Genomic DNA, 23,821 nt, shown 5'->3' on the forward strand with positions numbered 1-23,821 from the left:
ACCAACAAGTGCCATGACTAGATTGACAGGATTTCCAGTTGAGGAAAGTAAAGTGCACATATTCTTTGCTTCAACAGTCTAAAGTATTAATGTTTTATTCTTATTGCTATTGATTCTAATACTGTGATGACATGCCATTTTTATTCATTTTTATTTTCAAAACAACTCTGTAAGGTAGATATTATTAATTTATATTTTATATGTGAGCAAATTGAAGTTCAGAGAGGATGGGTGACTTACTTTAAAGCCACAGAACTAATAAATGACAGAGCTGGGATTCAGGTCTAGGCCTTTCTGCTTCCAGACTTTACATCTTTTGATTATACCATGCTTCCAGACTTATAATTTTTCTAAGATTGAGATGAAATGGACTGAGAACAACAGAATGACAAAGTATATAGTGTAGTCAGGCATTTATTTGAGACTTGAAAATGATAGAATAAATAACACAAATGATAGAAAATATGTGTGTTTATATGGACTGTAACAAATGCCCTTAGTTACAGATTGAAATAATTTGCTGCTTCTGACTGCCCAAAATCCTTAAAACTTCCAAGATCCATACTTAGATAACTTGTTCAGTCACACATACTCACTTTGTTAAATGTTGAAAATGAGAAGGACATAAAACTCATCAAAGAAGAATAGAAAATGCCGTTCTAATCGGGACTTTGAATTTAAGTAGATGTGTTGAACTGAGGTCATACACTTTGGGATAAGTTATTCCTTGGAGCCTGTGCATATGGAACAGCTGTCAGAGGCAGGATAATAGCCATGCTCTAGATAGTCTGGCAGCATGTTAGTGACTCAGCACATAAGTAGATGTGAGTAGTTAATGTTAATTGCTTGACTGGCGATGTATGTGTCTAATTGGAGTTTTTTAATGATTAAGAGCAATAATTGTTTTTCAGGTAGTTATACTGAGCCTATAGTAGATGTATTGCCAACATTATTAAGATAGTAATTACTAGGTAAACATTTCCTTCTCATAAGCACATCGTGCTTACTCTTAAGAGACTCTAGTAAATTGGTTTTTAATACCAGTGGCTCCATTATTGAGGTATTACTTCCAGGGATGTTATGAATATTTCATATGGAATTAGAATGAGAGCTATTTATTTTATCCACTATAACTGAAGTAATGTGTTCCACTGTGAAGTCATCACCTTTCTCCACTCCTCTGCAAATGTGCTCTGCCTTCTTAGGAAAGGCCCTGGCATCCATAGACTTAACTCAAACTTCTTTTTTATCACCATCTCCCTCTCTGCCATTCAATTAATCAAGTCCACTGACTCTCCCTGCATTCAGACTTTCTCCCATGTACCCGTTCCTTGTCTGCAGCCTCAGAGACCTTTTTAGGATAAAATCTGAGCATGTGAACCCTCCTGCTTAGTGGTTCCTAATCTTAACTCCTTAAAAATGTTTACAATAACCCCCAACATAGTGTCTGCTTGATTTCCACCCCCACCTGATGCCATTCCATGCTGCATCATACTGGACCCCTTTCAGTTCCGTGAATCTTCAGTGCCTTGCCCTGCTTCTGAGTCTTTATCCTTGTTTTCCCCTTTGTCTTAAGTGATCAGTCTTCCCTGACTTCCTTTTTTTCCAAGTTTCTCCACAAACTTGTTTTCTCCATTAAGCCTACTGACTGAGTTATGTCCTTTTACTGTGTGCTTCTAAAGTATCTCATGTTTCTGCTAGCACAAACTCACATTGCATTTCACTGTGAAGCCTCACATTGTAGCACACTACATGGCCTATGATAGATGATCAATAACTAACTGTTAAATGAGTAAAATTTTGGCCCTCCACTGAAAAATATGAGTATTACCATGGGGCTGAACAGTGAGATTTCTGAAAACCATATCATGATTGTAAAGCTAAATGTAAGTGAAAGTTTTAGAGAAGAGAGAACTGAGGGCAAAGGAGATATCTGTCCCCAAACACATGAAGGGTTCTCAGTTGGAAGAGGTATTAAACTTTTCCTGGTATCTTTTAGAAGGACATACCAGTATCCAAGAAGGATATTTCAGCTAGATATAAGGCAGGACTTTATAACGATTAGAGCTATCCAGTCATAACCATGATGTTTCAAAAAGAGCTAAACTGTTCATTACGAAATGGTCAAGTAGATCAGACTAATCATCAGTTGGAATTCCTAGAGAAAGTAATCCTGCATAGAGTTGAAACCAAAGTAGAACCAATACCACAGTTTTTACCAGTTTTCCTTCATGGTTCCTTTGCTTGTCAAAATTAATGAAAAAGGATGGTTTTAGTGGAATATAGGGTGGCTATTGAGCATTCCTTTTTTTCAAAGATTATTTACACTATTCCAAGTCCAAATGGTAAGATTCATTTTTTTAGGTTTATTTATTTATTTCGAGAGAGAGAGGAGGGAGGGAATCGCAAGCAGTCTCTGCACTGTCAGTGCAGAACCCAACACAGGGCTCAAACTCACAAACTGTGAGATACTGTGAGATAATGACCTGAGCTGAAATCAAAGACCCAGATGTTTAACCAACTGAGCTGCCCAGGTTGCCCCAGTAAGGCTTATTAAAACAAAAACAAAAACAAAAACAAAAAAAAACATGGTAATTTGACAAAAATCATAGAGGTTATCATTGAGTTTATTAAGTTGGAGATGCCACAAGACTGAGTTAATGTCCACCTGTAATGAAATGTAGGAAACTTGTGAATTTAAGCCACTATCAAATTGCACTTACAGTATTTTTCAGCTCTGAGCTGCTTGAAGATATATTTCTGATAAATATCTATTTCTAGAAATGAGTGAAATGAAATAGAACTGAGTATTTTAAAAACTGCAAATATTTGGTAAAATAGAGTCATAGTTGAGGGCATTCTAAGTAGGACATAATTTCTATTCAGAGATTTTAGGTGGAGATGAGATAGAGGTGAAAGGTAGCCTGTCTGACCAGAGATGCAGGCTCAAGTCTAGGAATAGAGTGGAGTTGGGGAATTTGGCTGGACCCAGACTGTCAAAGATTTGGATATTAGGCTAAGGAAAGAATCTAAGTACTCTTCTGTAAGGAGCAGAAAGTGAGCCAAGGCAGTGAAATACAAGAGTACTAACTATCTGGAAAAGATGAGGCAAGAGTATCTAGAGTGGATCTCAAATATAAGCACAAATTACATATGCCTTTATCATAATAGTTTAAAAGTTTGACGATTTAGGTGTTCCTTTATAATTCCAACCATGTTGATAACAGTTAATGCTTGAACAATGTGGAAGTTAGAGGTGCCAACCGCTCCTGCACTCGAAAATCTGCATATAATTTTTGACTCCCCCCAAATTTAATTACTCATAGCATACTGTTGATTTGGAAGCCTTACTGGCAAAGTGACATGTAAACTATGATTCTTAACTTTTGTTAACCAATTTATGACTACCTTCTTTTCTGAATTTTTACTTTTCCAAACCTCCATATTTAAATAACTTCTGATCGAATACAGTGTATCACAAAGCTGTCTGACTTGTATTTCACTTTCTACAGAGGCTATTTCCATGACAATGACAAGGAGTCTGTGAAATGTATGTACCCTGCATGTGGTCAGGGAATTGTATGTTTTTGTGCATGCACCTGTAATTATTTTTCAGTTGAGTGGAGATACTGTTGTACTTATAAAATATGGCATTTTCAAGCATTACTGGTTTTATTGTCACTTTTTGTCATTATGTATTATTTTCAGCTGTGAGTGCTAAAAATACAGCCGCATGTAAGTATTCTCAAAGTCATTTTCTGTTAAAAAGCCCTCATTTGGAAAATGCACTATAAGCAGATCTCACAATAAGTAAACTAGAGACAAGAAAATGTTATTTTTTAACGTTTATTTATTATTTATCTATTTATCTATTTATTTATTTTGAGAGAGAGTGTGTGTGTCTGCGAGTGCCATGTGCAAGCGTGTGCATCAGCAGGAGAGGCAGAGAGAGGGAGAGAGAGAATCCCAAGCAGGCTCCATGCTGTCAGTAAAGAGTCTAACGTGGGGCTCACACTCATGAGCCATGAGAGCATGACCTGAGCTGAAACCAACAGTCAGACGTTTAACTGACTGAGCCACCCAGGCTCCCCCAGGAAAATGTTATTAAGAAAATCATAAGAGAAAATAGATTTATAATACTGTACTGTATTTATAAAAAAAAAACAAAACAAAAAAAACAAAAAACAAATCCATGTATAAGTGGACCCAAATAGTTCAAACCCATGTTGTTCAAGGGTCAACTGTAGTTGTCATGTTATTAACTACCACCACCTTTCACCTGAGGAAGCTCCTTGCTCTGCTTGGTTATGGGAGAAAACACAGACCAATCCTGTCTGAACAGGATGGTTGATGGCAGTATTTTGGGTATTGCTTTTTGTTTTTGTTTTCACCATGGCTCTGCATGGAATAGTTCTACAAGTTACAGAAGAAGAAAAGGAATTACAACATACAGATACTTGGGACCAACTTATAAGCACATCTTTTCTCATGTACACTTCCTACTACCAAAGGTTTGGTGGCGATTAATATGGGTATTACCGTATTTGTAATCTGGATTTGAAGTGTCTAAAGCATGTAAATCAGTGTAGATAATGGAGCATATTAATGAACAATGTTAAATGCCAATAATTTTATTTTCCAGTTTGGAAAGATCATTGCAGTACCTTCTGTCTTAGTCATTTTCTTTTTTCTTTCATCAAAATGTTAAATTAAAGCTATTACTAAAAAGAAAACTCTGAGTATCCTATTTTAAGAAATCTTACTGATTGTTGCATTATTAAAAAATATAAATCTGATGGCATATATAAATTGTTTTAAGTTGTTTTATTTTTTGTTTTGTCTTGCTTATTGTAGTTTGCATATATTCATTAGTCTGTAAGATTTGTAGTAGGAAGTCATATTCTACTTCATCTTAATTTTTTTTTAATGTTTGTTTTATTTTTTAGAGAAAGAGAGAGAGAGGGAGAGCAGGGGAGGGGTAAGGGGTAAGGAACACACAGAATCCAAAGCAGGCTCCAGGCTCTGAGCTATCAGCACAGAGCCCGACGCGGGGCTCAAAGTCAGGAACCCTAAGATCATGACCTGAGCCAAAGTTGGTGTTCAATCAACTGAACCACCAGGCGCCCCTCATCTTAATTCTTTTATGTCAGAGTTTCAAATTTCTTTTACATCTAAGAAAGCTGTGTTCTCATAAGGAGCTTGATGCTAAAGTTTTTCAGATTTTTTTTTTACTAAAGTGAACCGTAGACCTATAGCTCTAAAAACAATGACAGCAGCTCCAAGTTCTAACTGCTGCACAGAAAAACTTAATATTAAAAGGGAAAAAAAGAATCTCAATAGAGAGTGAGTTGTGGTATGTCTGGAAAAATTGCCAAGAATGTCCAACTGAGTTAGAAATACGGAAATGGAGCTGATGCCTGCAATGAACTCATTTTTATGTAATATACCAACAGTATGCCCGTAATGATGGACATGTTAAGAAGTACCCAGATAACAGAAATACATAGACTACAATCTTATCTGACTCAGTCAGAAAATAATAAAGCAGCTGGAATGTTGTAATGGGAAACTATGTATCAGTATGCTTACAAATAATTCACTGGGGCCAATGTAAATTATTTCAATGGTTTCCTTGTGTAAAAAGTGAGGGAAAGGAAGAATACGGTACAAGGTCCACTCAAATTATTTTTCTTGTAGTTACTAAGTTACGCTTACAAAGGAATCTTATATGCAAACCAGTCGAATGGATTTTTTAGGTAAAGTTGTATAATTTTAAATGCTTTTGACAAGTAATGGACTGTTTGATTTTCAGTATTGGCTACAGGTTACTAACTATTTCCTGGTAGCTTATTGTTTAAAAAAGGAAATTGTTTAAGGGGAATTATTAGGTAAAATGTTTATTTCACAACTCAATGGAAATGAAAAGAAGACCTACCTCCTATTTATGGACTCATACATTAGTTAACATAGAAGGAAAGTACATAGCCATTCAGAGGGATAGATTGCTCCTATTTGAACTCTTGAACTCCCATGCTGTTAGAAGAAAGCAACCAAACTGATAATACTACGTTTTCCACCATCACCATTTTACTGACATTTTAAAATCAGTTTCAATAATTTAAAGACAGCTAAAGAATAAAATTGGTCATTAAACAAAACCTACTGAGGCTTTATATTATCCTACAAAACATAAGAAATCCCCCAAATATTATTATTATGCAAAATGATCTATGTATCCACAGTCACTAGCTGCCTATGGTGCTTAATTCAGAACATTTTCTATATGAAAATAATGAAACAAGCAGCTCAAGTCTTCTATTAAAATTTACTTTCTTCAATCCTTAGAACCTTATTCTTCAGCCCTGCTACCCAGAAAGGACTTACTAAAGCTTGAGAACACATGGAAGGGCCTTGTGACTCAATCTTTCTTCCTCTGACTCACATTAAAATGTATTAATTCTATAATCCATTCCTTCAGTGCATTACTAGGTGACAGAAAGTCATTGACAATCGTTTGGAGCAAATGAGTTAATGGATCCACTGACTTGTTACTTTTACTGGAATAAAGCCTTTCAGCCGGAGTGGCTAGTGAAGGTTTCACAGAGAAAGGGGGATTTGATCTTAGTCTAGGAGGATAAGAAAAACTACAGTAGATACAGATAAGAAGGGAAGATGACATTCTAGTGTACAAATCAGTCATTTTCAGAGTTAACTAGAATCCAAATGTAAACTGTTACCCTTCCAACTAAAGTTTTAAATCAAGAAGTGGTTTTTTTAAATAAATGAATTCATATAGGTAGGCAACCAGAAACATGAATAAATAACAGAATCCAACTATAAGAGTGGAATAATGGGTGAGATTTATTTTTCTGTTTGGCTATCTTTCTGATTATATAATAAAAAAAATCTGATGTTAGTAACTCTAAGAACTCTTATCTAATAAATTATCAAAGAAAAGAAAAAAGTGTAGTATGTCCTCTCCAAAGTGAACTCACTTACATTGGGATAGAAAGAAGTACATTCTGTTATTACATCAAACAGGATCTCACTTGGCTGAGCCACAATGAGGAATTTGCTTATAGTTACTTCCATGAGGAAGATAGAAATAAAATAGCAAGAGAATAATGTTGCTTATTTGTAGAAGGAAAAATATTATTATTGAAGTGGAAAGTGCATTAACCTGGGATAGATAACCTATGTTTAAATTTCAGACCTACTAACTTACTAGCTTCTTTAACCTTGAGCAGCTCACCTATCACCTTCCTTCTGTAAAATGAAGGTTATAATATTTATTTCACAGAGTTCTTGAGCATAAATATCATAGGTGAAAAATATGTTTTCAAAGTATAAAACTACCAAAAGGAAGATAAATTACTATTAATCTCTTTAAATTTGCCTTTGAGTTTATACAGGTTTTTAAAATTATTTGTAGCTTAGAAGTATTTGTCTTTTATGTCCTAAAGATATTTCAAAATATATTTGAATATGTTTTTTATACTGTAAGTGTCCTTATAAACAGTACAGCTGGTTTTTGCCTTGACTCCAATGATGGCTGTGAACCATGGAGCTAGCATATGAAAATATCTTTGTCTCCAAGACCTTAAGCAAAAAGGTGCCCTTCATTGGCTGAGTAAAGCGGGAATTCTGGGCTATTCACCAAGTAAAATGACCTGTGGCAGAATTTGAGATGAGCCATTTTAGCTCAATCATTCATGACATTTTACTTCACTGAAATGTGATGGTGAGTGGGTCTCTGGCATTATTTCCTGAAAACCTTTTAATCATTGGGGGCAAGTGGGCAGTGCTTAAGATCCATGAAGGGAAAGTGGATAATCCTTAGAGTACTTTGGAAACCAAATCCAGTCTGAGTCTCTCCTGCTTGATCTGAAATTCCTCCACATATGGAAAAGTTATTTTCAGTAGGAAGGTACCTATGGCAAATGAGCAAGTTTCCTGTATTCAGTTTTAGAGCCCTCAGCCAAAAATAAAGGAGGCAATAGAAAAGAAATTATAAAGCAGTAATGTTAACCATAATATAACACAATTTTCATTTTGTCTGTATATTTCTTTTCTTTAATTAAATCTCAGCCTTAGTACAATTATAAACAATTTAGGTAACAAAGATTCCATAGACTATGGAGGAAACAATTGACTTATTTAAGCAAGAAATAGGAATGATGTGTAAATGATATTTAAATATATGAGCTCCTCCTGGGAAGACCTCATGTGCCTTATCATAGCCAATTAAGAGCTTGGACAGGTAAATTATAGGATACAAATCAGAGCTCATAACAAATGAATTATGAAAAGTAAAGCTGCCCCAGTCCATCACCCGTTGTATAATTACATCTTCCAAAGCCTCTCACACAAGCCAGAGTGGAAAAAAAGCAAATTTACCACCAATAGTGTCGCTAGCATACATCATCTTACTTGATCCAGCAGGAAAACTAGTTTTGGAGTTACCATGCATGATCTGTGCTTTGTGGAATTAGAAACTAAGACAGCGTTTCACAGTCATGCCACGATTTGATTTTAAGTCATGCCACGTTCACTTATTCTAACATTAAGGCTCAGCTCTACACAAACTACCTCCCAGTGTTAAAGTCATGGAAAAGTGGTTTGGAAGCTACTGTACTTTATTTTGGAATAAAGCAATAACTGTCCTAGCCTGAGCAGAGGCAGTAAAAACATGGGGGATAGAGTCAACCTTCACAATAGAATCAACAGAAAAGCCATGGCTAGATTTAGGGGGCAGGTGGGGAGAGAGAGGTGTCAGAGGTGATTCCTAGGTTGTTATGGTTCAGATTAGAGGAATGGGGATACCATTAACATAATTGCTGAGGTTAAGAGTTTAAATGTTGATTTTAAATTGGATGACACATTTCAGCTAGACATTGACTTTTAGGTGGTAGCAGGAGGAGCTCACTTTTTATTTGTTATAATACTTCTTGTATTCACGAATTATGAAACTGGGAATACAAAATCTACCCAAATGAGAAGATAGTCTTAAAGCAATTAATATTCAATACATGTAACTTATTTTTAAATGCTCTTTTGATTTAAAAAATAGTCTCATCATTTAAATCCATAATTTCAATGTTTTTTTATTCATGGTTTTCCAAATATTATGATTAGTTTTTGATCTATTGGTTTTAAATCAAAGGATTAGGAATTTAAATAATTATTTTTAACTTTATTCCATTTATAAACTGAATTCACAAAGCTTTTCTAGATACTTTATTAGGTCCTGGCCTTTTTGTAAGTCAGATCACTTAGTGGAGGTGGATTTTATTACATGAATAAATTGCCTGTGATATTTGTACACATAATTGGGTATTCAACTTATATGTGTGTGTGTGTGTGTGTGTGTGTGTGTGTGTGTGTGCGTGTGCGCACATGTATATCTGTGGATATGTTTCCTAATATTTCATTTTTTTGTCAGATAGCAAAGAAAGCATAAAATGATACTGCATTGAACCAAATTATTCTAAAAATTGAATTCTAAAATAAACATTTTTTTCAATTTTCATTTTGTGCATTCAGTTCCATTTTTACAAGCAAGTCAATATGTATTTATATGTAAAGAATGTGATTCTGAAAATTGTTTCCTATAAACGGTGGAAAATTACTCCCAGAGAATGAAAAAGGAAGGAAGGAAGGAAGGAAGGAAGGAAGGAAGGAAAGAAAGAAAGAAAGAAGGAAGAAGTAGGTAGGAGGGAGGGAGGAGGAAGAAAAGCAACCCATTTCCTAGCTTTTCTTACTTTATATAGTACTTTTTCCTTAGCATTATTGCCAAGGTCAAACTGTAATTGTATTCTAACCAGACTGCCAATATATCTCCCTTTGATGATGCAGATTTGGCAACTTATTTGGCTTAACAAATTAGTTTTGTTAAGCACTATAATTGTCACTATATCAAATTACTCTGAGTGATACAAAGTCATAAGTCATAGAGTTAAATTCAAAGATAATCTTCTATCCACAGCACAGGGAAGACTCACCGATACAGATGTAACATTTCCCAGTATGGGCTTGGGGCCTCAGAAATACTGGGGAAGACCTGAAGGGAAGAAAGCAATGACCACAAACAGACTGGGAGTAGGAGATGAACTCTGAGGTCCCTACTTTGCAGCTGGAATATTTGCTTCAGGATATTCCTCTCTCTCTACCTCAGACTTTCACAGGTTCCTTCTGAGCTCCAGGTAGACTGCTTTTCTAGTGTCAGGGACGATGTGTTACATCTGATCCAGTTCTTACAGTATAGAAGATAGGGTATAGTAACAATAATAAGAACTTTGAAAGGTACAATTTTAGGTAGCGTGGAGACTGACCACTTGGGCGCCCCTATCGCTCACAATGTTGTTTTTGTTTTGTTTTGTTTTGTTTTGTTTTGTTTTGTTTTGTTTTGTTTTCTTTCTTTCTGCGTATTTCTGTATGTTTCATTTGAAAGACTTGAATGGAGCTTGTACCCTCCAAGTAGACCACAGTCCCCATCACAGTGTCCCACACAGAGCCTAGGTACTCATCTATGTCACCTGCCTGAGCCCTTGGGGCATTTCAATTCTGCTACCAAATTGTGTCTGGAATTTCTGGAACAGTTTCAGATCACAGTTTAGTGGAACTCAAGAGTAGAAAATGGTGGGAGAAAGGGGGAAAAAAGTCCCAAAGCTTGAAGGCTTGTTCCTGAGCAGTTCTAAAATAAACATGGAAATAACTCCTCTCTATTCATTACACAGCTTGGCTAGACTTTTTCATTAGAGGTTGTCAAGTACTACTAATTTACTATTTGCCTTAAATGTGACTATGAACTAGAAACAATTAGAGCTGTTAGTGACTTTTTCAGTCTTAAATTTGAAACTGAATGTGCCCTTAAACTCTCCAGAACAGCTGACGATGACATATGTAGCCCATATGTATTATTCTGCAGACACAAAAATGTACATCTACTTGTTCAGTGGACTCAGAATAGCCTTATTTCTAATGAATGTATTTTATATTTAGTGAAATACGGTAGTGTTGAAAAAAGAAACATGCATTTCAGAGCCACGTGAACCCAGCTTCGTCACTTAATGGGCCTTGGGAGGATAAGCCACTTCCCTAGGGTAAAGACAGGGAGGGAGTATACGGCCATCTGAGATCCATATCCAGACCTAAGTGATTCCAACATCTCTGCTTCTAAGTGCTATGTGCCTGCCTCCCCAAAATCAGAGTTGCCATTTATCAAGCACCTAGTCTTTATACTGTACTGTCTAATATTATAATTGAATTTCCCAAAATGTCCATCAGTAGACATTTCTGTGCCGAATTGAAATATATTTTGTATTTTTGCCACATGCTGTTGATTCCACTATCAATATACATGTATTAAATTATAGATGTCTCAGGTAGTTTTCTCCATGAGGGCAGAGATAGTGACTTAACCTGTTTTATTTCCGAGAGCAGCTAACACTGTGTCCTAATCAAAGTAAGTACCCAAAAAGTTTGATGCATTGCCATCGGATTTGAGGATCTGTTTTATTTTTTAATCCATTTAAATTTAATAGCTCACCGGTATATAACATCTACTCAACTAGATATTCACTCTACTAGTTTAAGTAGATATAACTATTATACTAGTTTGAAATAAATAGTAGAATTTTAGTTCTGACCCTAGTCATTAAAAGCTTAAAGCCCTAAGATCAAAGTAAGTCATACAAATGCTTTGTAGATTAGTGAACATGAGAAATAAGTGCCTCTAGGTCTTGGCCAGAATTAATTTTACCCTGGTCTGAGCAGTTAGAATTTATATTATTACAATTGTATTCTGGTTCATGGAGATATATTATTTATTCTCTATTACCTAAATCGCATGTCCCTGGAGGATTTAGAATAAGGACTCAATAAATATTTATTGAATTGAATTGAATATATAATCCAATAAATAGCTTCAATAGTTGGAAGTGGGAAGAGAGTATTAGAATAAAAAAGCCAGACAATGGATGAAACCAGTCAGAGAAAATTTTTGAGATTTAAGTGAGTTTCATACCGTAATTTAAATAAAAGAAATTGTTGGAAAAGTTGGAGACTGATTTACACAAATGAGTCTGTCTAGACTAAGCCTTAAGATCTGGCAAAGGAACCAAAAGAAGGAACCAAAAAAAGAAAGCTTAGCCAAAATATGGCATTAGGATGGTGTATGGAAGGAAGTGAGAAGAAATGGAGTGGAAATAAATGTGAGCAATCAAATGAATGTTTGATAGATATCTCTGAAAGATTTTTATACTCAGTAATCAACCTTCTTTCAGTCCACATACCATTAGAATATGAATTTCATTTTTGGTCAAATACAAATCTGCTACGAGGATCTCCACTGCTTTTTGTTACTTTACAGACATCAGTACCTTGTTTTTTTAAAGAAAATTCTAAAGGACTAATATTTCAGGAAATTATATTTGTAAGCAAGACAACTCAGTTGGACAAATGTCACAGTATAAGATACATAACAATTCCCTAATTGTGTATTCTTATCCTGATGAATTAGGAGATGTGATACATCTTCTCTCTTGTCAAGAACTCCAACTCTTGAGGACACTGTTTGACATGGCCTAATGCAATCGAAATCAGAAAGGAGCTAAGCCATCTTCCAATAAGAAATACAGGTTTTAGGAGAACATGGTGTTTCTCAGCAGGGGTATAATAATGCAGGGGGGTTGCATGTCTTCAGTATCTGCCTGGTTGCAGGCACTGTGCTATGCATTTCATTTTACTGAGAAAGGAGGAAACTGAGCCCGTGGAGGCTGACCATACACACAATGTCTCACCACCAGTAACTAACAAAACTGAGATTTGAACCCATGCCTTACTCCAGTCAGTGCTTTACCTACTACCAACACTGCATCTTTACATCATGCAAAAGTACCTCAGAGTTATTTTCATCTGCAGTATCCCTCCACAAGTAGGCAGACAGAAAACCAGAAAAATGAAATGAATTGACCCTACCATAATTCTCTCATATTTCACTAAGGTATTTCTAATTAAAATCAACATAAAAAGTAAGCAAGATATGTTATTATTCAAAATAAGCAAAAGTAGTAATCTTGCTGAAATAAAATAGAACTATTTTGTAGTTTTATGATTTGCCCTTTAATTTTTTTCTTTAATTTAATTTGAAGATTATACTAGTTCCTTTGAATACTTAAAGTGTAGCAAACCTTGGCATTACTAAGAACTGGAACCTCATCCCTGGCTTATAGTTATTCTGACTGAATAGGCGATTTGGCTGCTGCACAGATTGAGTCTTTATGGGAAAACAAGTCAATCAGTTGTGCAGTACATGAATCTCTGAAAGCCACATGCATCACTTGTCTTTAAATCATTCAACATAGTTTGGCATTCAATAACTCATAGAAATAAATGCTGAGGAGAAAAAAAAAGGCAAAATAAATGTTGAGACTTTTCTGAAAATTCCTTAGAAATTAATACCAGTTAACTCTTAAATAACCTTCAAACTTGGGCTTTTCTTTGTTTCATATTGCCATTCACAGTGAGAAGGCAAAATAAATGCTGAATAATCAACAAGGATTGTGTATCAGAATGATTTAAAATGACATTCCCACAGAAGATGAGAAAACAGAATGAAACAAAACTGTATGGACTGTGAATCCCTTTCAGCTCTTATTTGAGTGCATTTGATTGAAGGTCCTTGGAGGTGACAGGCACCACCAGGTATGGGGTTGATGATGTCTTACCCATCCTTAAGTCCCAGGAAAACCCTCAGTGGTATTCTTGGAGCTTGCACTCAAGGTGCCCATTGCCTTTTGACTACAAATCATTTATTTGGTAAAATAGAGGGTCTCCATGATAAAAGATTGTTTGCATATGAATGCCCCAACAACTGGATATAAATTTCCACTTTAACTTTGTTGACCCTGAAAAACCTCTCATTGGTCAGAGATTCCTGGGGCCCCCTATGTTAAATAACTCAGTCTCAGTCCAGCAATACTCTCTAGCTATCTATCTATCATCCACTGTCTCAGCGTTATTAATCCAGAGCTTTCAAAACCTCATTAGGTATCTTAGTGTTGGAGTCTGAAAATGCAGGCTTCATTTAGAAAGTCATATGCTACATCCAGAATGGACTGTGGCTTCTTTCTCAGTCTGTGGAGCCAAAGAGCCTGATCAGTTGGCAACCCCAGTTCTCTCTACTGACTAGACTTACTGTCTTACTCTCTCAAGGTTGACGAGAGATAGTGTGATATTTAATTCATGTCTCAATTAATTTTCAGGATCCTCACCTATGTGAAAATGCTTTTGTTTTATTCTTCATTTCTAAGAATGTTTAAAGCCAAAAGCATCAAAGAGAAAGTCAATCTCGGGGCACCTGGGTGGCTCCATCAGTTAAGCGTCTGACTTCAGCTCAAGTCATGATCTTGCGGTTTGTGAATTAGAGCCCGAGTCAGTCTCTGTGCTGACAGCTCAGAGTCTGGAGTCTGCTTCAGATTCTGTGTCTCCCTCTCTCTCTGTCCCTCCCCCATTCATGCTCTGTCTCTCTCAAAAATAAATAAACATTAAAAGATTTAAAAATAAAAAAGAGATTCAATCTCTCCAAAATTCAGCTGTGATAGAAAGTTCAATAAATATCCCCAGAAAACTATTACACATTGTAATTCTGGTCCCACTTTTTAGATGTACAACAAACTTTTAAATGATGCCAAAACCCTTGGGTACTTATCCAAACCTTCACTAAGCTCCAGACCTCTTATGGTTCACTCATGCATAATAGGCATCAGATCCGTTAAGTTTAATTGTATCTATATTGTCTCTGGTTAAAGTAAATGGGAGAGAATGAATGCCACAAACTTTAATATTCAGAAGGCCTAGGATGGCTTTTTACTGGAAGACCATCTCCAGCTCTGTCTCCAAAGGCCGAAAGACAAGGAAAATTTGGGTAGAATTCATTAAGGCCCTTATAGGGACTGAAAGTATTCAATTTAGGAAAGAAAATAATGAAGAATTCTTTTGTGTATTTAAAGAAGTGGGTAAATAAACTTTTATTGAAGAGCATGAACAAGGAGTTATTTTAGAATAAAGTGGGGGTATTACTCATGTTTGATGAAACTATTTTCTAACATCTAAAATTACTGGATCTGGAATTGAAAAGTAGGGGTAATTATAGATTTTTCTTTGACATATACAAAATAAAACAAGTCTCAGGGACTTGGGTTGATTTATGCATCTTTCACAAAGATGTGTGGTTAGATTAGGTATTTTCTGAAGTTCTTTTCAATTCTAGATTTCTGATTGTGGTAGCCAAATATACAGTTTTGTCATAGGTCTACTTAAAGTAATGTTTAAGTAAATCTAGAAATGTGATGAAATAAATTGCAGAAAATGGCATTGCCATTTACTTCTAAATGGAGAGGATTTGTGTGTATTCCTTTAAGTAAAAACATAGAAACCAAACCAGTTAACTACAGATCATACAAGAGTAAAAGCAAACAGCACACAGTATAAGAGCAATGAAGCTCTGCTGTATAGCCTCTGAGAGCTCATCATAAATATTCCCTTAATCGGAAGGTGAGCTGAAAATAGAGAAAAATAAGCAGTTTGTTGCAAGGTCATTCACACTAACAGCCCCAGAAAACATTTGGAAAAATGAAATTTGTCTTTGGTGCTTTTCTACTTTACATCTTAAGCTTCAAGTATCTTTTTACTTCCATCTGGCTCTTCAGAGTCATTCCTAGCAGCAAACGCATAGTTTCTGCTCCCTTTATCATAAAGACACACCCTTTGTTATTAAATTGTTTCAGGCATGATGACTTCAACGCAAATTTTTTAGTGATATTTCCCATTATTTTGAGTTAAATTATGGTTTATGTATGCCCAAGGATGACATATCCTAAATAGGTTATGTGTCTGTTTCCATAGTGCTTCACTGCTGAGAATTCTGGGCCATTGGTTAGAAAAGGACTAAGGAGACATTTTGCTGTGCCTGAAATCCTACCAATCACATGCCTACCTCATCTATGTGTTTTGACCAGCATAGATGAACTAGCAAACCAACAATCTGGATTTACATGTTCAAATATCTTTCTCTTCTATTTCCCCTTTATCAGATATAAACAATGCATATGTTTTTCTGAATCTAAAAGCAAATCAGGGGCATTGAGTGGCTCAATCAGTTAAGTGTCCTACTCTTGATTTTGGCTCAGGTCATGATCTCAAGGTTCATGAAATTGAACCCTGTGTTGGGCTCTAAGCTGACAGTGTGGAGTCTACTTGGGATTCTTTCTCTCTCCCTCTCTCTCTGCCCCGCCTTGCTCATGCACTTTCTCTCTCTCTCTCTGTCTCTCTCTCTCAAAATAAATAAACATTTTTTAAAAAGCAAATAATTGTTTCAAATACTTTTTAACTATTTCTGCAAACTCCAGGAAAGATTAAAAAAAAAGTAAGTTATGTTTAATTCATTTAACAGTGATTATAATATACCTGTCTCATTATATGAATTGGGAGGGTTTGTTAATTATGTCTCTCTAATGGAAAATTTAATTTTCTTTGCTACATTAATTGGAAATAAAGATTTTTGGGGATTTTAATTTTAAACAGCATTAATGACAGATGATTCCAAGAACATTCAGTTATTTCCTGGGGAATCTCAGTAAAATTGAAGAGATTTGTTTATCTTACCAGGATTTAGTGCTGTGCACAATTTGTATTTGTCACAGCACATATTGCTTTTTAGGGCTAAAAGAAGCAATTGCTTTAGGAAGGTCATTTAACACTTGAGGTTTTTGTTGTTGCTGTTATTTTGCTTTGTTTTGTTTGATAGGGAATGGTCAGATAATATATGGAACATAAAGAATTGTTGGGTTGGGCAGAAATATTTAGTATAGAGGAGATTATGAAAATTCTATTCTTAACTTTTAAATATCCCATGCAAAGGTTGTATCCCAGAGCACATCAACTAATAACACCTAATATTTGTTGCACTTTGCAGTTTTTAAGCTGTGTTCACAATAAGTCAATCATTACAACAACCTTGTAAAGTAGAAAGGATGAATATTATCTCTGTTTTATAGATGAGACCATAAAGTTTGGAGATGTTGTCCCTTACCCAACCAAGACCACACGGATAATAAAGATTAGTATCCAAGTTTGGTTTGGTTCAATGTGGTATTTGTTCTTTTGTTGCCATTGTTTTGTTAGGTCCTTAGATTTATTTCTTTAGTAATCATGGTTCTAGATCATTTTTTACTGGGGAAGCTATATAAGTGATTTTTTTTTTTCCTGCAGGAACCCAAGTCCAAAAATCTCTGCTTGCCATACACATTGCTATACACAGGCATAGGCTGATGGGTCTCTCCTAAACTGTTCTGATTTCCAAAAGGATGAAGATGCAAGGAGATGACATTACTAAAATGACTTGGTTCTCGGTGCGATGCTATTTGCATCTAAGTTCTGCCGCAATGCTGCTTAAAAACGTGGAGAAGTATGGAGTCAATAAGGGAAATAGGACAATGCCATCTCATGATTAGGAGATCTGGTAAGAAAAAAATTTCTAGAGAAAATCTAAATATGATTCACAGGGATATTTAAGTATAATTCTAATCTGCTAAATGTAGTGGTCTAGACAGAAGGTTTGTTTAAAGTTTAGGTTCGCTTGTCAATAGGGCCTCAAGTCTGGTCCCATTTACAGAGAATTCATACTGAAATGCAAACTGAAATTTGTAGGGCCAGCATCATGCAGTAGAAAATGCATGGGCTTTAGAATGACCTTTATCTGAGTTTGTCTGTATAATCTGACTCTTATAGTGGAGTAACTTCCGCAGAAATTACTTTACCTCTCTGCTACTTACTTTCCTCATCTGTAAATGGCACATATTTGGCTTTTAAAAAACATGAATTCCTATTCTGGGGGCTTGAATGAGAGCCACAAGGGTCGTTTACGTGGCTTCACTGTGTTCAAACAGTAGCAATACCCGTAGCAGAACACTTAAAAATCAAGCTGGGCAGTACCTTTTAAGGATGACTAGGGAGTTAAGTTCTAGGACATTGTGGAAAAATTGCCACTGTAAGCAAAGACAGTGGTGGAAACTTGCTGTAAAATTACCTTCAATCTGAGATTTTAGTATTATGTTGACTTTCTTGTATTTATTTATGAACTATAAATGCAAACTATTTGCACCTCTTATTAAACCAAAATAAGTTAACATTTATTAAGTGAGATAATATATTTGAAAATAATTTTTGTAAGTTTATTTATTTATTTTGAGAAATAGAGAGCAAGTGCGGGAGGGGCAGAGAGAGAGAGAGAGAGACAGAATCCCAAGCAGGCTCCGCACTGCCCATACAGAGCCTGATGTGGAGCTCGAACACATGAAACTGTGAGATCCTGACCTGAGGCAAAACCAAGAGTTGGACGCTTAACTGACTGAGCCACCCAGCCACCCCTGAAAATAATTTTTAAGTGCTATAGCACCTTAAGGAAGAAGAAATAGAAAAAAAAATCCTATTTTCATCAGTAATATTTTTGCTTTGGTTTCCCATTAGCTGAAGACCTTCTTGTATTTAGGCTCAATGGTATATATTCTATTACAGCTTCACTTTCATATGTATGCTTCTCTAATTAGAAAGGAATCTGAAAAAAATCAAAGACTGTTTTGCCTTGGTATTCTTAAAATAACTGAGCTTAGACTTACTATGTTTCTACTCTTCAAACTCCGTTTGTCCACCTGTATTATTTAGACCTGCAAAAACCCAACACCAAGTCCTGCCTGTGTACAAATTAATGCCATGACTTCTGCTGTCTTGTTTACATTTCTAGAAACAGCACTTAAGTGTGTGATTAAAATCATGTCCGTTCAGTAAGTAACTAATAATGTTTGCATCTTGAAGATCACAGTCATTTATCAGGAATAAGGCAGCTTTACTTTTTTACAGGAAATAGAAAGCAAAACCTCAACAAATGGATGCAACCCTTCAGAATGGCTCTCAAATGGGCAGTGCTGAAAATTGATCTGGTTACTTGTCAATTGCATTATTCAGACATGACATCAGAAACAAAGCTGTAGCCAGTGCTAGCTCATTGCCCAGCCCATGACAACCTTTCATAAATAAAAAACCTACTCTGTAAAGATAGAAGCATCTCTTGGACTGTAAATTGAGCTTTGAAACCTAATTAAACAACTTTCCACCAGCTGCATTAATAAGCACTGAACCAGACTCTACATAAACAACAAAACACTTTATAGCATATCATCACAAATGTGTCATTATCTAGAGGAAAAGCAGACTGTTGACTGAGATAGTTCCTATATTTATTTCTGATTTTGCTTATGATCCATTTTATAGACTAGCTCGTTAGATTATAATTGGCTGAAATCCTAAATTGAAATCTTTTGGCAATGACACACTCTTTCATGTTCTTCAAACAATTCTGGTCTGTCCCATCAGTGCAAAAGACATCATGCTTCTTTACCTGGGGGATTATGTTCATTGAGAATCACAAGTGATGCTGGCGTAGGTCTTCTTTTTCTGATCTGTAAACAAAAAAGGCCCAGCTGAGGTCAGTGAGAATCAGACACTGCCCCCGGTTACTCTACAGCTTGCAAAGCTATCCCATCCTCATCTTTTCCCAATATAAAAAAAAAAAAAAAAAAAAAAAAAAAAGCAAACTTGGGGAGAGCACACAGTAGGTTCTCACTATTGGGAATTATAGAAAGACAGATGATAGAACAGTCAGGTTGTAGTATTACCTTCTTTGATCTAAAAAGGTACCTTTCCACAGAAAAGAAATAGTTGTATATGATCCAGTGATGCCACTAGAATAGTATGCAGTGTAGGTAGGAGGATGACTTTCAGTGGCTCTCTTGGAGCCTCATAATATTGATGATGCTTTCGAGATTCATTGTCCTTATTCTTAAGCAGAGTAAAGACACTTGCAAAACTTAAATTTCTAGCAGGTTAAATTTAACAGCATTAGTTCTTAATTTCAATTAATAAGGCTTTCTTATTTTCTAGTAAAATATTTAGGACAAATAAAGAATGAGTATGGATTTTATGAGAGTAATTAATTTAAAACTAATAGGTTTGATGTAGGTTTTTTTCTTAGTTAAGAGTTACAGAAGCATATTAAGATTAGAATTTCTAACGTGCTCTTGATTTCTTAAACATACAGGTAAACTCTTAAAGTCTATGTCAGTAGAACAGAAGATAAAATTTACCAATGACATTTTGTCCAGGACAGAACCAGTGTCCCATTCAACATAGATACATGTTCAAGGTTATGTTTATCTGGATGATCTACTTCAGGTTATCAAAATATCCTAGAAAGTTATGAGCCCTAGATTCAGTAATCATTTTTAAGACTTTGTATAAAGTATTTGTAAAAGGATTCAGGGATAATTTAGACTTTAAGAAATTAATGAATTAGATTGATGACCCCATAAATTGTATCTGCTTTTGCCCCCCTACTGTTGTAATTTTACCACAAATGGTCTTTTAAGTGGTTCCATTGCATCAAGAGTCTAAGTAAATCCGAATATGAAAGATGATACATGTAAATCAATCTTACATGAAAGAGAGAGACAGAGAAATATAGAAATATAGATACATAGATATATTAGACATAGAAAAGGAATCTGGTAAATGTTTGCTACTATTTAATGTCTGAATAAAATGTGTTAAATTATACATACACCTACAAATCCTGTCTATCGTGTATTACATATAATTACTGCTTTGAATATATAATGAAAAGTCTTTAAAAAATATTAACCCTATAATCTGAAATTATTGCAAGGTTTAATGTTTTCATTGTTAGATGAATCTTTTTTATTTTATAAATAATGAAATAAAAGATTGCTAATTCTGAGAATTTTTAAAGTTTCTCTGAATGTTAAACATGTTAATTTAGTAAGCAAAAGCAAACAGATTTCTGGATCCAAATCTGAATCACTAATATAAGCATTTTTCTCCTTAACTGGGGCTAATTTTTTATCACACGAAGTGCTGCATTTTAGCCAATAGGTCACCCAATGCAACTCAAATACAAGTGCCATATGGAAACCAACTTATTTCTTGTTCACATAGCGTGGAACGTCACAACGAGGCAGATTCAAGAAGCAGAAAAGCTTTCGGTTAATAAGAACCTATGTCCATGTTACCTTAGATACAGGAACTGGTCCCCACCCAACCCCACCTACCTGCTCTGCTGCTTCAGGAGCAATCTGACTCTGGAATAAAGGCACAGCAAATTGTATCTTTTTGGGACTGTTGGGCTCCATGATAATGATGAGAATTAGAGACGTGAAGGGCTCAGAAAGACTAACCCCAGGTGATGTCTGGGATGTCTTTCCTCAGGCACACTCCACCCAGCCACACAGGGCACTTCGTAATAAATAGCTGTAATTCCAGAGCGAGCAAGTGAAGATGCGGAGGTCTGAGTAAATCCCTTCTTCAACTCCGCAGTGATGGCTGGCTTGCCTGTTCCCCCACCAATCCCTTGGAACCTCTCAGCACAATACAGAAAGGAACAATAAGCTAATTGTGTGCTTCTTCACTAATACACATGCCAAGCATTCACTCAGCAGCTAATTGAAAATGCAATGCTAGCCTTGAAGGACCCGCTGCCCTGGGATTTGAAAGAAAGGCTCTATCCACTGTACATTACTAACCGGCTGCTCAAAAGTGCAATGTAAGCTCCCTCTGAGTATTGCAGGGATGGGCCATTCATTATTGATGAACATAAAGCAGGAAGTTTATACGGTTGGGGGCAGGGTTTGGGTATGAAATCATTTCATTTCTCTTGTAGCAACTTGTAAGTCAGACACCTTTGCCATTTCACATTCAGCCACCAAACTGATGAGTGGTCACAGACAGTAAGCCACAACCAATAATATCAGGTATATTTACGCTGTGAGATCTGGTTAGGTAAGACTGACCATGGGAAGCAGACTATCTGTGGTATAGTAAGGACACTGTCGTCCCGGACTGAGCAGATTTTAGTTCAAGTTCCATCTCTACCATTAATAAGCTCTGTGCCCTGAGGCAAATCACAGGCTATGTCTAGGCCCCCCAAACCTTCATCAGAAAAACGATGAGATCGGACTCGGTGACCTTTAAGCTCCTGTTCTGTTCCAGCATTCTATAATTGTAGTTCACAGTTTCATTAGAGTGGAAAGTATTGGACAGCTAAATTTAGCAAATAGCTTGAAAGTCACTGCTGCTGTAATGACCTCTATTTCATTTCCTGGTGGAGCCAGTTATATCCTCTGATTTGGAAGAATACAGAAGTGACTAGAAAACATTAGTGGCAACCTAATGATCCATCATTGTGGTTTATTGTCAATAGTGGGGATATATGTAAAGAAAAGGACTTGAAAAAAAAAAGCATAAAAGGGGTTATCTCCAGAATGATAGAGGATAATGGTCATGGTGGGTAGTGGTGAAGGTAGAGGGAGACGGTGGCCTGATCTCCACATCTGTTAATATCTAAGGGGAGGCAGCAGCATAGCTAGATGGCCTTCCTGCGTTCAACTCCATTTGTGAAGGTAGCCTGAAAACGAAGCTGTTTAAATGCAAGAGAGAACTTGAGTACTCTACTTTCTTATTTGAAAGATTTTGCTTGATGAACATTAGATTTTTAATATGTTTTTGCATTTATATAATACATTTAGACACTGAATATTATACCAGGCACTTACAAATGAGGTTTTCTTTCTTTTGCTTAAATTCTGAGTCCATACTAGGAATCCATCTTAATGATTGAAGTATGTGGTGTTCTGTTGAAGGAATATGGAAAGTAGTATGCATTATTCAAGTAGTTTTCTATACCCACTAGGGGAAAAAGCAAATGAAGATGTGGATGTGAAAGCACTTTCAGTCAGAGAACAGTGCTGACCAGCAAGACATCTTGTGATGCACTCATCCTTGCAGTGTCAAAGGGAAACTTAGAAATTACATTTTGTGTTACCGTTTACAAAGTCCCGGAGTGGAACCGGAATCAATATGATTAATGAAGTAAATTTCTCTATTTCTTCAAATTATACAAAAGGAAAACAAGACAGTATTTCCAGTGAATAATCAATCCAGAACTTCACTTTGCAGAGTAATTTCGAGCATGCACTTGGCAGCCTTGGGTTCAAACCCTGGCTCTGCTACTTACTCAGTTTATCAACTTGGCAGGAAGAGAACTTTCTTCTTGTGAGTTTTAGATGAATTAATTCTTTAGAAGAGCTCATTGTAAGGCCAGTACATGATAACTACTCAGAGAGCTAGTATTTTTTTTAAACTAGACTTCAAAAGACTTGAAGATGTACGTTCTTAATCTGAATTTTCTAGGCTCTCTGCCTATTTGGAATATTTTGATACCAATCAGAACACTAGGTGATAAAGTAAAATTTATTTCTATCCACAGAGGGTCTAGACTCATCTTTGTGTTCCCAAAGCACTCAGCTTAACCACTACTTAGTATAATAATTACCAGTTTATCTTTTCTGTTTAGCATTTCACAATGTCACTCATTCACATAGTGCATATTTATTGAGTAGATAGTACATCTACTCCATACCAGGCCTTTTGCTATGGCATTAGAAAAGAAACTGTGTTAAAAGATCCTTGGGGTCCTTTTCAAGCTAAATTGCTATTTCAAGTATCACTTAAAATGCAACTTAAATTTGAAATAATCAAAAACTTTAATATGTTTATGTGGGCAGTATAGTTATACTAAATATTAGGTGTACATTTTTTTCTCCCTGTTAGAGATAATAGTAATAGCCTACCCTTACATAACACTTAGCACATGCCAGGTGCTATATGAAGTGCTTTATCTGCACTAATTTAT

At 35.8% G+C, this 23,821-nt stretch overlaps 1 protein-coding gene across 3 annotated transcripts in view; it reads right to left on the reverse strand.

Annotated features, from left to right (window-relative positions):
* The window catches only part of PPP1R1C (protein phosphatase 1 regulatory inhibitor subunit 1C), a 129,929-nt gene extending 108,417 nt beyond the window's left edge, over nt 1–21,512 (reverse strand). The window contains exons 1-2 of one of the 3 annotated variants that reach the window (XM_060622093.2): nt 21,183–21,512; nt 19,457–19,517 (exon numbers count right to left, since the gene is read on the reverse strand). In XM_060622093.2, the coding sequence (XP_060478076.1) occupies nt 19,457–19,517; nt 21,183–21,263 (142 nt within the window). In that variant the 5' untranslated portion in view covers nt 21,264–21,512. The remainder of the gene's footprint in view (nt 1–19,456; nt 19,518–21,182) is intronic. The other 2 variants (XM_060622094.2, XM_060622092.2) reach the window with 2 other exon arrangements.
* Between the last annotated feature and the right edge of the window lie 2,309 nt (nt 21,513–23,821).

Source organism: Panthera onca, chromosome C1, assembly GCF_046562875.1.
Source record: "Panthera onca isolate mPanOnc1 chromosome C1, mPanOnc1 haplotype 2, whole genome shotgun sequence".
In the NCBI taxonomy this organism is placed as follows: Eukaryota; Metazoa; Chordata; class Mammalia; order Carnivora; family Felidae; genus Panthera; species Panthera onca.